Source organism: Callithrix jacchus, chromosome 1 (genome assembly GCF_049354715.1).
Source record: "Callithrix jacchus isolate 240 chromosome 1, calJac240_pri, whole genome shotgun sequence".
Taxonomy (NCBI): Eukaryota; Metazoa; Chordata; class Mammalia; order Primates; family Cebidae; genus Callithrix; species Callithrix jacchus.
Window position 1 is genome coordinate 67,425,577 of NC_133502.1, and position 13,779 is coordinate 67,439,355.

The following is a 13,779-nucleotide window of genomic DNA, read 5'->3' on the forward strand; positions in this document are numbered from 1 at the left end:
TGTTAGAAATGTTCTTCTGAGAGAAAACATTCTTTATCATGCTCTACGATGTCTTTTATGGGAGCCCACATCATGACCCTTGTGAGAAATGTCACCATTTTTTATAGTATGTAGGTGAAAAAAACATTTTTTTCCCCAAACAAGAGTTCAGGTTATTCAGGAGTTTACAGTTTAACTCAGCACATCAAATGAAGACACTGGACTTTTACAAGGAAGAGACTAGTCAGACAACTATGTAAATTGTGCTGAGAAAATTGTATATTGTCTCCATAGTTTTTTGCAATTGCTTCTTAATGTCCCTCTGACTGTGGATGACTAGTGAAGATCTTTTCTAAGAATGGTCATTGCTTTTCTGTATTTGAAACTGTGTAGGAGAGGAGCTTAAATCACCTGATGTGATGTTATGCTATAAGGTATTAAATGACCTCTCTTAGAGATTTCTGAATGAACCAGATAAACCTAACTAAATTTCAGTCCATAATTAAAGGAGGCTTAGAGAAAAATGGAGAGGAATAATTTTAGCAAGTAAAGTGTGTTTCCCCTCATGCCCTTTACTTACATAGATTAAAAAACTCTGTTCAAACACCAAAATACTGTTAGTCTATAATTATATTGCATTTTGAGTAAAGATGGGGTTCACCATCTTGGCCAGGCTGGTCTTGAACTCCTGACCTTGTGATCCAAGGAATTTGGAGAGCCAGCCATTTTAGATGAGGTAGTCACCTCTCTGAAATGATGGCAATTGTTTCAAGACTTAAATGAAGTCCTGTGCCATGCAGATTTGGGAGGAGCGGGAAAGTGAGCGCTGAACATACTGGAAATATCAAATGCAGAAGCCCTGGGGTGAGTGTCTGCTTGATGAGCCCAGCAAGGACCATAAATGTAAGGAATCTGTGGAATTTGCTTATATCCTATGAAATTGTCATATTTAAGTTTGGTTTTATCAGTTAGTTAAAGTGAAATTTAAATTCCCCAAGATACTGCTACTGTTGAAGTTTAGTTGGATCAGGTCAGGCTTGGTGGCTCACCTATAATCCCAGCACTTTGAGAGACCGAGGCAATCAAATCTTCTTCAGCCCAGGAGTTAAAGACTAACTTGGGCAACATGGCAGAACTCTGTCTCTACAGTAAAACAAATGAACAAACAAAAAATTAGCCAGCCATGGTAGCACACACCTGTAGTTTCAGCTACTTGGGAGGCTGATGTGAAAGGATTACTTGACCTGGGAAGGTTGAGGCTGCAGTGAGCCATTATCGCACTGGGCAATAGAATAAGACCCCATCTCATAAATAGATAAATAAATATTGCTACAGATTAAATTGTCCAGGAAAATGGAGATTTGACACCAGGAATTATTGAGGTTACAGAGTGACATTAAGGACTCTTGTTTAAAGAATAAAAGAGAGGTATGGCCAGGCACGGTGGCTCATGCCTGTGATTCTAGCACTTTGGGAGGCCGAGGCGGGTGGATCATGAGGTCAGGAGTTCAAGACCAGTCTGGCCAAGCTGGTGAAACCCTATCTCTACTAAAAATACAAAATAATTAGCCGGGCATGGTGGTGGGCACCTGTAATCCCAGCTACTTGGGAGCGGGAGGCTGAGGCCGAGAATTGCTTGAACCCAGGAAGCAGAGGTTGCAGTGAGCCGACATGGTGCCACTGCACTCCAGCCTGGGCAATAGAGTGAGACAGCAAGACTCTATCTCAAAAAAAAAAAAAAAAAAAAAAAAAAATACAGAGAGAGAGAGGTCCACATGGAGATTTTACTTCAAAGGAGTGAATAGTTTGCCTCCTGGTAAGGGGTATTTATAATGTCCATCAATGGAAGTCTGAGATGATACTTGTAGCTTTCATTGTCCGGAAGGAACATGTGTCCAGTTCACATGGTGATTGCACTCTGACAACATGAGGGTTTTCAGGAAAGTTCAACCATAATAATTTTTTAGATTTAATCTGACATTAGAGTAGGTTTCTTTTACGTCTTCAGCCTTGCGAATTGGCCTGAGCTAATATCTCTTATGTATATCTCCCTGTGTAAGATGTTTTGAGCTAAAGTACCAGCAGGTGATAGTATGTGAATAAAACATAAATTTTGACTGCATTATAATATGTCCTGTATTATGCTGCATGTATGCATGTGTACAATACTGAACAAAACCAGTCTCAAGTGGAAATGAGCCAAGGCCAAGAGGGCCTGCCATGTTGAAGGAGTATGTGTGCTGGGTCAAAGATCTTTAACAATTAGGATCTCTTTAACAGGCATGTTAAGATTTTTTTGAAAACTTGGATTAAATCTGTAAGGACCTAAATTTAAAATGGATTTACGAATGAGATCTCAAGTCTCAACTCACATTAGTTTAATATAGCAACTTAAAAATATTTGTATAATTTGTTGTTTTTCATATTTGAAAATGACACTTTTGCTGTGTGTGGCTGAAAAGACCAAAGTTGGCAAGCTCAGTAATCTTTTCAATTAAATACTGCTTTGCTTTGTACTGAAGAGCTGACTCATCACTCTTGTTAAAATTTGGAAATCTTTTTAAAAAACAAATAATTAAAATAGCAACAGTGTTTCTGTATTCTACACAAGTTTTTGTTTTTCATGAACATATGGCAATACCATTTCCTTTGAGGTCTTGTGCTAGTTTTAGTTGTGCTTTTAGTGCTTTAGTTTTGTCCATCCTGTTTATAATTGTTCCACTGTGATTAGCTGTCATGTAGGTATTTTACTGTTAGTTATCATTTATTTTAGACAGCTCATTCAAGTGGAGCTAACATTTACAGCTAACATTATCCTTTTTTGCAAATGACAATTGGGATTATGTTTTATTGTATGTGTATTTATATTATTTATAACTTGAAGATGACACTTAAAAAGCTACTATCTAATGACTCGGCCAAGCATATGCTTGGGAACCATCATTACCCTATTGAAATTTATGTGGTCTGTAGCTCATTAACATACTGATGCCCTAAACTGTGTGCTGGTCCTCCAAAAGATATCAAAATTATTTAATTTCCTGTTTCTTTGATTATAAAAGCATCATCAAATGTGTTGCCCACCCAGATGGGAGAATTTTAAGCATAGAGTTCTATATTGAGATAATTCTTAAAAAATATATTGTTAATGTGTTCCTTGAGATGCTTCAGAGTTGATCTCTTATTATCAAGCTGACTTTTAAAATATGTGACACTGGGACTTCTCTGCAGGAATTGCTATTTTTTTCACTTCTTCTGGAATCACTTCTAAAGAATTATTAGCATTTAGAAGCCCCCGATTAACTGCAAACTATCAGCACCCAAAACCTACCATTAGGTTGGGGTAATATGGACACAAGCCCCGAAGAGCTGGATATTCTTTTGCTCTATGTTATTCTGTTTTCTCTCATGTATTTGCTTTCCTTTCAGTGCCTACTGCAGGCACTGAATCAATATTTGTTGAATGAATTAGGCAAATGAACCTATGTCCTGTAATCAGCTTAACTCATTTTTTAGGTCAGAGGTATTACCAAGTAATATGACACATTGTGTAGCAGATACACTGATTAATACTGATTACCAAAAATAATATGTACAAACTGCCTATTATATGTTTTGTACAGGGAAATGAATTATTTGTCTTTATGTGAGGATTGGGTATGAATGTATTTGTCACATTTTCAAAAGAGTGTCCTCTTGTTCAGTAGTCTTCAACTGTGTATTTTTTTGGAGTGTAAAGAAAACTCTCAACATAGAATATATAGAAATAAGTAGTAATTTGTCCCAAACCAGGATACTTTGCAAATAAATTACTGAACTGTACAATTAGGAAAACAGCTGAAATAGGAAGTGTCATGTGACAGATTACCTTACTTGATATATATTTGGCCTTGAAAAATTACTTTTGTACAGACTTGAAATACTGGCCCTGAGTGTCCAATTTGGAACCTTTAAAGTCACAGATCAGAGGCAGAAAATTCTGCTTGGAGAAGGTACTTATCATTCCATTTTCTATTTATATTGCAAGGCAAATATCAGTACAGTAAGAGTCTGTGAAAACAGTCTCAGATTACATTTTAATAAAATGAGGAAATGCATAAGAGACTTTTACAAAGAACAAAGCACCTTTAAATATGAATAACTATATATCATATCTATATATATGAGCCAAGTCATATATCCCAAAGAAACATACAAGGGGAAAACTAATAAAATAACACATAGTAAGATAGTAAGATGATCTTACTGTCATCCCATAGTAAGATCATATGAAATGATCTTATGCTGTAACACTGTCACTATGAAGAAAATCTTCCCAGTACTGTTGCCAGCTTCTACTCTAGCTCTGCAAGAAACATTACCTTCCTATGCAGAAAAGGGGGACATCTGTAAGCAGATTTAGACCATAAGTAGAAAGAACATTTTTGCCATTTTAATACATTGATATTAAAACTTTTTTTTTCTATTGTGGATTTTTCTTCCAGATATAGTAGTACAAATACTGCTCATTGAGTATGTTATTTAATCATCCTGTTTTAAAAAATCTATTTATTATTATTATTTTTTGAGATGGAGTTTCTCTGTGTCACCCAGGCTGGAGTGCTGTGGTGTGACCTTGGATCACTGTAACCTCTTCCTCCTCCTGGGTTCAAGCAATTCTCCTGCCTCACCCTCCCAAGTAGCTGGGACTACAGGCACATGCCCCTACCCCAGCTAATTTTTGTATTTTTAGTAGAGACGGGGTTTCACCATGTTGGCCAGGCTGATCTCAAACTCCTGACCTCAGGTTATCCGCCCACCTTGGCCTCCCAAAGTGCTGGGGTTACAGGCATTAGCCACCACGCCTGGCCTATTTTATTTTTTTAATTTTAATTTAATTTTTATTTATTTAGAAAAAGAGTCTTGCTCTGTTCCTTAGGCTAATGTGCCATGGTGTGATCATAGCTGATTTAAATATTTATTTATTTATTTATTTATTTATTAGTTTTTGAGATAAGGCCTTTGTTACCCAGGTTGAGTGCAGTGGTGTGATCATGGTTCACTGCAGCCTCAACATCCTGGGCTCAAGTGATCTACCTATCTTAGCCTCTCAAGTAGCTGGGACTACAGATGTGTACTGCCACATGTAACTAATTTTTAAGTTTCTTGTAGACACGGGATCTTTCTATGTTGCCCAGACTAGTCTCAAACTTTTGAGGGCCTCAAGTGATCCTCAAAGTGCTGGGATTACAGGTGTGAGCCACCATGCCTGGCCTTCCTAGGGTATTCAATTTTATTTTATAGATGGCTAAAGAAATTATGCTTTGTAAGTTGTCATTACCAAATGTTTATTGAATCTTTGTGTCTTTGGTAAGGGCAAAATTAGAATGATAGAATTCTCACTTTAAGAGTTTATTTTCTTTTACATTGGGTAACCTTCATCCCTCCATCCTGAGATTATTAGTTTAGTCTTAAAATCTTGAAAACCATCTTGTTAGATAGAAAAGCCATAGTATGGGGCCGGGCACGGTGGCTCAAGCCTGTAATCCCAGTACTTTGGGAGGCCGAGGCAGGTGGATCACAAGGTCAAGAGATCAAGAGCAACCTGGTCAACATGGTGAAACCCCGTCTCTACTAAAAATACAAAAAATTAGCTGGGCATGGTGGTGTGTGCCTGTAATCCCAGCTACTCAGGAGGCTTAGGTAGGAGAATTACTTGAACCCAGGAGGCGGAGGTTGCGGTGAGCTGAGATTGCGCCATTGCACTCCAGCCTGGGTAACAAGGGCAAAACTCCGTCTCAAAAAAAAAAAAAAAAAAAAGAAAAGCCATAGCATACCAATTCATTGACGGAGTTACATGGGACCTTTTATCTTTGGTATTCCCTCCACCAAAACTTTCCCATGAAAATCAATTCCCAACAAAGTCTAACCATGCATATGTTGGTATCCGTAACACATTAAAATAGTATTGTCTTCTGCATGTTTTAAAATTTTATCAAACAGTATACTATATGTGTCATTTTGTGACTTAGTGATTTCGGTCAACATTGTTTTGTAGATTTGCCTGTTTTGATTCTAGCTAATTTATTTTAATAGCTACCTAGTGTGCATATGTCACAGTTTATCAGTTCAGTTGATCAATTTTCTTTGCTCTTTCTCAGTTTTTGCTATTGGGAACATTTGTGTGTATGCTCTAGAGTTCATGTAGAGCAGTGTTGCTAAAATTACATGACTTGTTAGTGATCTGGAAATTATTTTAGTGGGCCGAGATCAGCATTTTCTTATAAAATGAAATTGAATAGGATAAAATAGGATAGGGTAGGGTAGAATAAAATAGCACAAAGTAGAAAAAAACATCAAACATCTCACATAGGAGTAAGAATTATTTTGTGAAATTTTGTTTCCGTTATATATACATATCAAAAAAGATGGAAAGACTGCCTCCATCTAAATACTGTTGAGTTGTTCTTTAAAGTGATTGTATCAATTTACATTCCTTCTAGCAATATATGTGAGTGTGCCTTCTCATCTACCTCCTCGCCAGCACTAGGCATTGTCCCCCTTTAACTTTTGCTGATCTGAAAGAAGAGATCTATCTCATTGTGGCTGCATTTCTGTGATAAATAACATGGTGAACTTCATTATCTTTTAATATGTTTATTAATTTGTTCTTCTGTGAATTGCATGTATTCTTTGGCCACTTCTGAATTTTGTTGTATGTTTTGTTCTTACTGATTTGTAGGCATTTTTTATATATTTTGTATATGAATCTTTTCCAAGCTGTCCATTATGTAAGTTACAAATATCTTCTTCCTTTCTGTAGTATATTTTTCCGTTTGTTCAGAATTACTGCTCTTTTCTTTGTGGTTTTTGCTTTCCTGTCTTATGAAATCTTTAACTGCTCTGAGGTCATAAAGATATTTCTATACTTCTAAAAGTTTGAAAGTTTTGCTTTTTTATTTTTCCATTCCACATGGGTATTCTTTTATTTTCTGTGTGGAAATACTATAGATTAAATTCTCCTTAGTGTGCATTTTTCATGTGTTTCAGTGTCCAAATTGTTGAAACCGTCTCCTGAAGCTTATAAAGTATGATATTTAAAAGTTACATTTTATAACTTTCATATTTGTATAACAGAGCATCTCTGCTGCTGACTTTTTAATAGTAGATAGTATGGATACAATTGTTAAACTATATTTTTCTCAGATTCAGATGGATTGTTAAATTTGCAAGATAGTATGTTCTTTTCCTTTTCTGTTTTTTTCCAATAGAATTTATTTATGTATTTATATTTCCAGTCACATTAACTTTGTTCTAGAAGACAACTTTACAAGGATCTAAAAGGAACAGGATTAAAGATGACTGAATACTGAGCTCCAGAAATTTAAAACAATCAGGTACAAAAGTTTTTTGGAGGGAATGCTTCCAGCCAGTCAGTATAACATAAACCTATTTGGAATGTGCAGAAGAAAATCTTAAAGTATCTATCCCTGAAATACAATGGAGGGTCCAAGAACAAGGGCTTTTGAATAGTCCTGGTTCAAATACTGGCTCTGACACTGATTGGTTGGTGACTATTGGTCACGTTACTGAAATGTGTGAATAAAATGGAGGCAATGATTAACTCGTTTCATTTGGATATTATAAAGATTGAATGTGATAAGGTGATGCACTTAGTGCCTGGCACAGAGTAACTTTATTTTTACTGTTATATTATTGCTGTTGTTACTTAGAATACATTTTATAACATCATGGATATGGCTTTCTGTATGTATATTGTGAATTGTTATTTTAAGTATGCATGTCAATATATTGTTAATAGCCTGGTGAAATCACATGGTTAACAGGGTAAGGTAATCTCCACATGTATTTCGCAAACTATACATGCAAATTGGGGATGCTGTTTTTCTCTATTATATATGCATCACGTTGAAATAATGTTAAAAGGAAAGCCAACCATCTCCCACAATGCTAAAAAATTCAAAGCACTTTTTAATAGTATTATACAATAGTAATTAATCCTGATTTGTTTTTAAATCTTGAAGGACTTTCTGATCGACAAATACGAAATTACATTAATCTTATATTTCATCCAAATTGAATCCTGCACATCATTTCTTTGAATGTGGTAATTTCCATGACATACTTGCAATTATATCTTAACCTGATGTCAGATAAACAGAATGGCCTGTTTCCCACCATTCTAATTTTAAAGAGTTTAATTATACTTGAAATGGATCAAAGACAGTGAAAAGAGGGTTTTTTTTTCTACTCAAAAGCCCAGGATCACTTTTTCATGATTTTAGCACATTAGCAAGATTTCCCTTCTGCTAGGAACGAAAGGGCCTAGAGTAATGCAGTGAGGGACAGTCACATTTCTACTTGGTCCCTTTTCTTTTTTTCTCTTTCCCTTTTTATTCTCCTCCCCTTTTATTTTTTATTCCAGTAAACTTGGGACAAATATGGAAAAGTTGTTTCTTGGTAGGATGAGGCAGAAAGAGGGGGATCTTTGGTACAACCCGGTTCCAGTATACGAAAAGCTGGGTTTTAAGGATGCTTTCTATAAATATGTTGTGTTTTACTCTGAGCTATGAGTTGTGGGTTATAGCAATGAAGGAATCATTGTCTGCCCTTTTGAAGAACTTACCAATTAATAGAGAAGATACACCATAAAAGAATAACTATCATATGAGGTAGAATATGAACAGTGCCATTAATGTAGTTAAAAACAAAGCAGAAAAAGTGCTGTGGAAATGCAGAGGAGAAGAGGTCCCAGCCCATTTGAGGAATCAGGATCCACACTGATGTAAATCTTAGTGGCAGTCATGCTGGGTCTTAGAGAAAATTAGGATTTTAACAGATCTGCTAAAAAGCCATAGATAATATGTAGTAAATATTAATTAAAATGTCAAAATATCTTTCCATACTGTCAATCAGATCAAGTTTTATAAATGTTTAAGTGAGAAACTTCTAAGTGATCTTCTTAAAAACAAGTGTATCTTTTTTTACTTGTTTCCAAACATTAGAAAGTAATGATTTGCTCTTAATTTTCATAATCTTGAGTCATAATAATTCTGAATAAATTCTGATTCCTTATATTCTGAGAGATCTTTTGGTGGCTGAGGAAAAAAAAATTACTGGTATACTGAAGGGCTTTAAAACATTGATAAGGAACACCATTTAGATGTGGCCATATTTTGATTATTGTTTTTACCTGTCTATTATGAGGTTCTCACTCTACTGTAGAAAATATCAGATAAAATGTCCTGATGTTAGTACATGAAATATAGATTGTGTTTAAGTAAATAGGACCCCACCTCGTAAATTAGAAAAAGCAACATAATTAAATACAGCCTTATTAAATTCCTTTTTGGAGGACAGAAACTACTTTATTTTTATTTATTTTTAGTGATAAAATAGTTAACTACATAATGATTGAACCACAGTTCAGACATATTGCGTAGTTTCTGCTAGGGCTGCTCCTGCTGTCACGTCTACCTGGTAGAAAGTAGGTGATGCGGGGATGGTGATTAAGGCAAGGACGATCAATGTATTGCTACATATTTGATGGCTGTTATTTCAGATTTTTCATTAAATCTGGAATAACAAAGCCACATTCATTCATCTTTTTCATCATTTTCCTTCATTTCTCCTTTTTATTTTTTTTCTAGCTTAGCAAATCATATATTCTTCTGTGGAGCTGAGAATTGATGTCTGCTCTTCCCAGTGATTTGGAACTTTCCTATCTCAGAGAAAAGTTGACCAAGGTCTAAAATTTATTTTTCTTTATCACAGGAAGTCAACTGTGAAAATTTTCTACTCATTTTCTTTATAGTTAAGGACCCATGTATATTTTGAGACTACTTTTTTAGACCTTAGCAGGAAGATTCCCGTAAGGGTCCATCCGGTAGTTCTAGAATAGTTCAAACATTTTTGGTGTTTTATAGCTGTTCATTCCCATGCCTAAAACTTAATTCCATTATCTTCCTTTCACAACATTTGAGCTTAGCTTATTTTCTCTGTTAGTTAGAAGTAAAATAATTTTAACCTGCCTAGTTCCATCGAACATAAGGGATCCTGATTTTACCACATACTTTTTCCTCAGGGACTGCCCAGGACTGTCCGTATGGAAGAAGAACTTCCTCTTTTCTGTGGATACAGTGGCAAGGTTAGAAAAAATCATGCCCTTGGAGCATGTGTGTTCTGTCGCATGAAATATACTTCATGAAGCAACTATTGGTCACCCGACAGGAAGATTAATGAGATAGTATCTATCTCTGAGGGGCTCCCAGTGTCATCACTGGGAGGCCAACAGATAATCGTTGTGGGTATGGAGAATGCTGAAGGGGTCAGCAGGGAACCAATATACCTGAAGGGCAGAGAAAGGGCTCCCAGAGATGGTGACAGTGACGGATGAGGCACGAAGGCCATCCTCTACTTTTAGACAGTGCTGGCCTGCAAAAGGGTATGAGTTGAACAATGTTTATCCCATTCCCAGAGATTTGAAAAATTATAAACTGCCTAATCGTAGATGATATGCTCTCAATTTGTCATAGCCATTCTTTCATTTCTTCATCACATCTGAACATGAAGTCATCCAGCTTAAGTCCACTCAGTGTCCAGTTGATGTTAAAAGCCTCACATCTTCCTGCATGCATATTGATTTCCATCTTGTGATATTTTGTTCAGTTTTCAAAATATCTGCTCATTGCTATTAACAACTTAATATTAACTGTCACTATTAACTTTTGTCTGTTTCCCATACGTATTTAATAAAATCAGGTCAAAATTCAATAAAACTATAAATAATTATGCAAAGCCAGCATAGTGTGCAAAGGTGGCAAACCTTTTGAAACTAAACCATAGCATTACCATGTGCAGACTTAAGTGTCCATTTGTGAGCCCTTGTAGGAAAGTCCAAAAGTGCTTTACAAAAGTAATATATAGAACTCGAGAGTCTTCCAAAATGTTAAAAGAAAAATTCCTAATTTTTTCTATGAACAGGTTTCATAAAATAAAGAATAGATTCACAGACTTAGCAATGAAATTACTATATTATTACTACATAGTGATTGAACATATACAAATATATATACAAAGTGATATAATAATGAATGTATATAACATAATGAATACAATATATAATGAATATATACAAAGTGTTATACTGCTAGGAAATACTCAAAAGGTGAGGTGTTGGCATTTTTTTCTTAAATCTTTTTTGCTAGGTATGCCTAGCATGTAATTCTGATTTTCTTTAAATATGCTGTATTTTAAATTGAATTCAACAACTTGATAGTTGTCTGTAATTAAGTGAAGTATGGTTCGGCACTCCATTATTCACATTGCTGGAGAATAGTTATACCGATATCACACACGCAGAGGAACAATAAGGTGCAATTTGGTCTCTACTTTTATGGCAGATATATTTCCCTAATTATGTTTTCCTTGAGTTAATATTAAAATTTCACAACTTGGCATTTCCCAAACAGACACCAGGTCTTGGAGGAAGGGGTGGTGGACGAGATACCCGAAAAGTAGTGGAAGAAAAGTGGCCTGGGTTAGTTATCTCCTGTGGTAGTGTTATTGCAGTAAGGAGGGTTACCTGTGCCAAACCAGGACTGAATTCTAGGGACACCATCTTGATGAGGCATACTGCCATACTGTCATTCCTTAGTAGTGCTTTTTTCCCCATACAGATTTTTCTCTTGTCCACACCTAGCTCTTGCTCAGCCAGTTTTTTACTGGACAGTTGGGCACGGAGTTGATTGGGTCCTTCTGCAGAGACAGCTGCTGTCATGCAGAATGGCTGCAGATAGACTGAGGCTATTATGGGGGCTATTGTGTGAATCCTACATTGTCTCATGAGTGTGCTGGACAGCAGGTGTTATTGCCCTATTCCTTAAGGACTCTGAGAGTAGCCAAAGCGCTGCAGATACAAGCAAACACTAGGTCTACCAGCAGTATCACAGTTTATGTAAACCTTTTATTCAGCAATCAGATGATATGTAGAAAGAACTCTGGGCTTTAATCTTGCTCACCCACTGAGAAGCTAGTGATCTTGGAAGACAACGTAGTTTCCCTGTGCCCCAGTTTCCCCACAGGTAACACGAGGATAATACTATCTATGTCCTACAATTGTTGTGAAGATCATAAATAATATATAACAATTATTAACTAGATTAATAATACATCTACATTAAATACTTGTTCCACTTCTACTTCCTAAACCTTGTTCTTTTGGAAATTTACAGACTTAAAATAGGAAAAAAATAAAAAATGAAGACCTCACAGAAAATAAGATTTCTGCATGATATTGGGTGGTGGGACAATTTAAACCTTGACTAAAAACAAACATAACAAAAATCCTTTTTTAGCTCTATCATGGCCTTGGGCAAGCTCTTTTTTCAGTAAACCAAGTATCACAGAGAAGAAGTAAAATTTTTAAATAAAGATTCTTGGATTCCTAGATTAATGTAGCATCACCATAGAACACTGTGTGTTCCTAAAATTTATGTATAATAACAATAGGGACATAGTTTGACACTTGCATATAACTATAACCTCTTATATATGTGAGATTTTTTTTGAATTCCAAATTAGGGTTGTCCTGTAGGAAATGCCTGTGAATTTTCCTACCTCTAAAATTGTTTTGCAAAGTACTCTGATAACTAAAGTAAACACAGAAATAGTAAGCACTTTTTCAAAAGTGAATGGGAGAACCAACTGTTGGTGCTGCCCAAAAGATAACAGAAGGTGTCCTTCTTAGGGCAAGGTCTTATGATCCAAGTGGCATGGGAGGGAATGTGACTGGATTTGGCATCGGGACAGCTTGGCCCTGGTTCAGGCTCTGCCACTAACTCACAGGGTGATGCTATTAGCAGGGACAAGCTTCTTGGCCTCTATTAGTTTCTTTGGGCTGCTGTAACAAATGACTGCAATTCAAGCAACCAAAATTTCTTTTCTCACAGTTCTGGAGGCTAGAAGTCTGAAATCAATGCATCATCAGGGCAGTGCCCCCTCGATGTCTTTCAGGAAGAATCTTCTCAGCTTCTGGTGGTGGCCCTCAGCAATCCTTGCTGCTCCTTGACTTCCAGATACATCACTGCAGTCCCTGTCTCTGTTGTCACCTGGCCTTCTTCCCTGTGTGTCACTGTGTGCCCTCTTGTCTTCTTATAAAGAGATTAGTCATTGGACTTAGGGCCCACTCTAATCCACTGTGACTCCATCTTAACCCATTACATCTGCAAAGACCCTATTTCCAATCAAAGTCACCTTCTGAGGTTCTAGGTGGATCTGGACTTGCAGGGGAAGCCATTCAAGCCACTGCAGCACCTTTCTGGGCTTTCTTCAGGTTTCTCATCTATAAAATGATCTTTAGAGCTCCTTTTAGTCACAGCATTCAATAGTGCCATGAAGATTATTTAGAAAAGATAGAAACCTGAAAGCAAAGCTTTATTTTCAAGAAAAACACTGGTGGCTCTGCTTGTTTCTGCTCTAGGTCCAGTGGCCATTGGGCTCCATGCATCCTAGCTCCCCTTTACTTACTGCAGTCTTTACTTTGGATACAAGTTTAAGACTGTTGGCTGTGATCAGAAGGAAACTTAAAAGTTTGAGGACTTAGTAACAGAGTTGTGTTTGATGATATGGCTCAGGTGAAGTAGAAATGGAGAGAGCTCTGGAGCTGAGAGCAGGGATTCGGGCCCAGCTTTTGGAATGGAGTTACAGAGGATGGGATGGAAAGAAGGGCTGTGAATGAAGAAGTGAGTCACAGCCATTCAAACATTTACTTGTTCATTTCACCAACACAAAGGTATGTAT

The 13,779-nt window shown here is 36.5% G+C and overlaps 1 protein-coding gene across 50 annotated transcripts in view; it reads left to right on the forward strand.

The window, feature by feature from the left end:
- The window catches only part of RCBTB2 (RCC1 and BTB domain containing protein 2), a 44,447-nt gene that overhangs the window by 2,102 nt on the left and 28,566 nt on the right, over positions 1-13,779 (forward strand). For 9 of the 50 annotated variants that reach the window (XR_013531500.1, XR_013531490.1, XM_078361972.1 and 6 more), the window contains exons 2-4: positions 7,257-7,355; positions 9,630-9,725; positions 10,064-10,126. The exons of 9 other annotated variants lie outside the window; for them this stretch is intronic. Coding sequence is in view for 5 of the 41 variants with exons in the window: in XM_078361547.1 (XP_078217673.1) it covers positions 9,669-9,725; positions 10,064-10,126 (120 nt within the window). In the remaining 36 variants the exon portion in view is untranslated. Of the gene's footprint in view, positions 1-7,256; positions 7,356-9,629; positions 9,726-10,063; positions 10,127-12,929; positions 13,772-13,779 lie in introns of all 50 variants that reach the window. 32 more of the 50 variants (XR_001911190.4, XM_078362120.1, XM_078362573.1 and 29 more) reach the window with 6 other exon arrangements.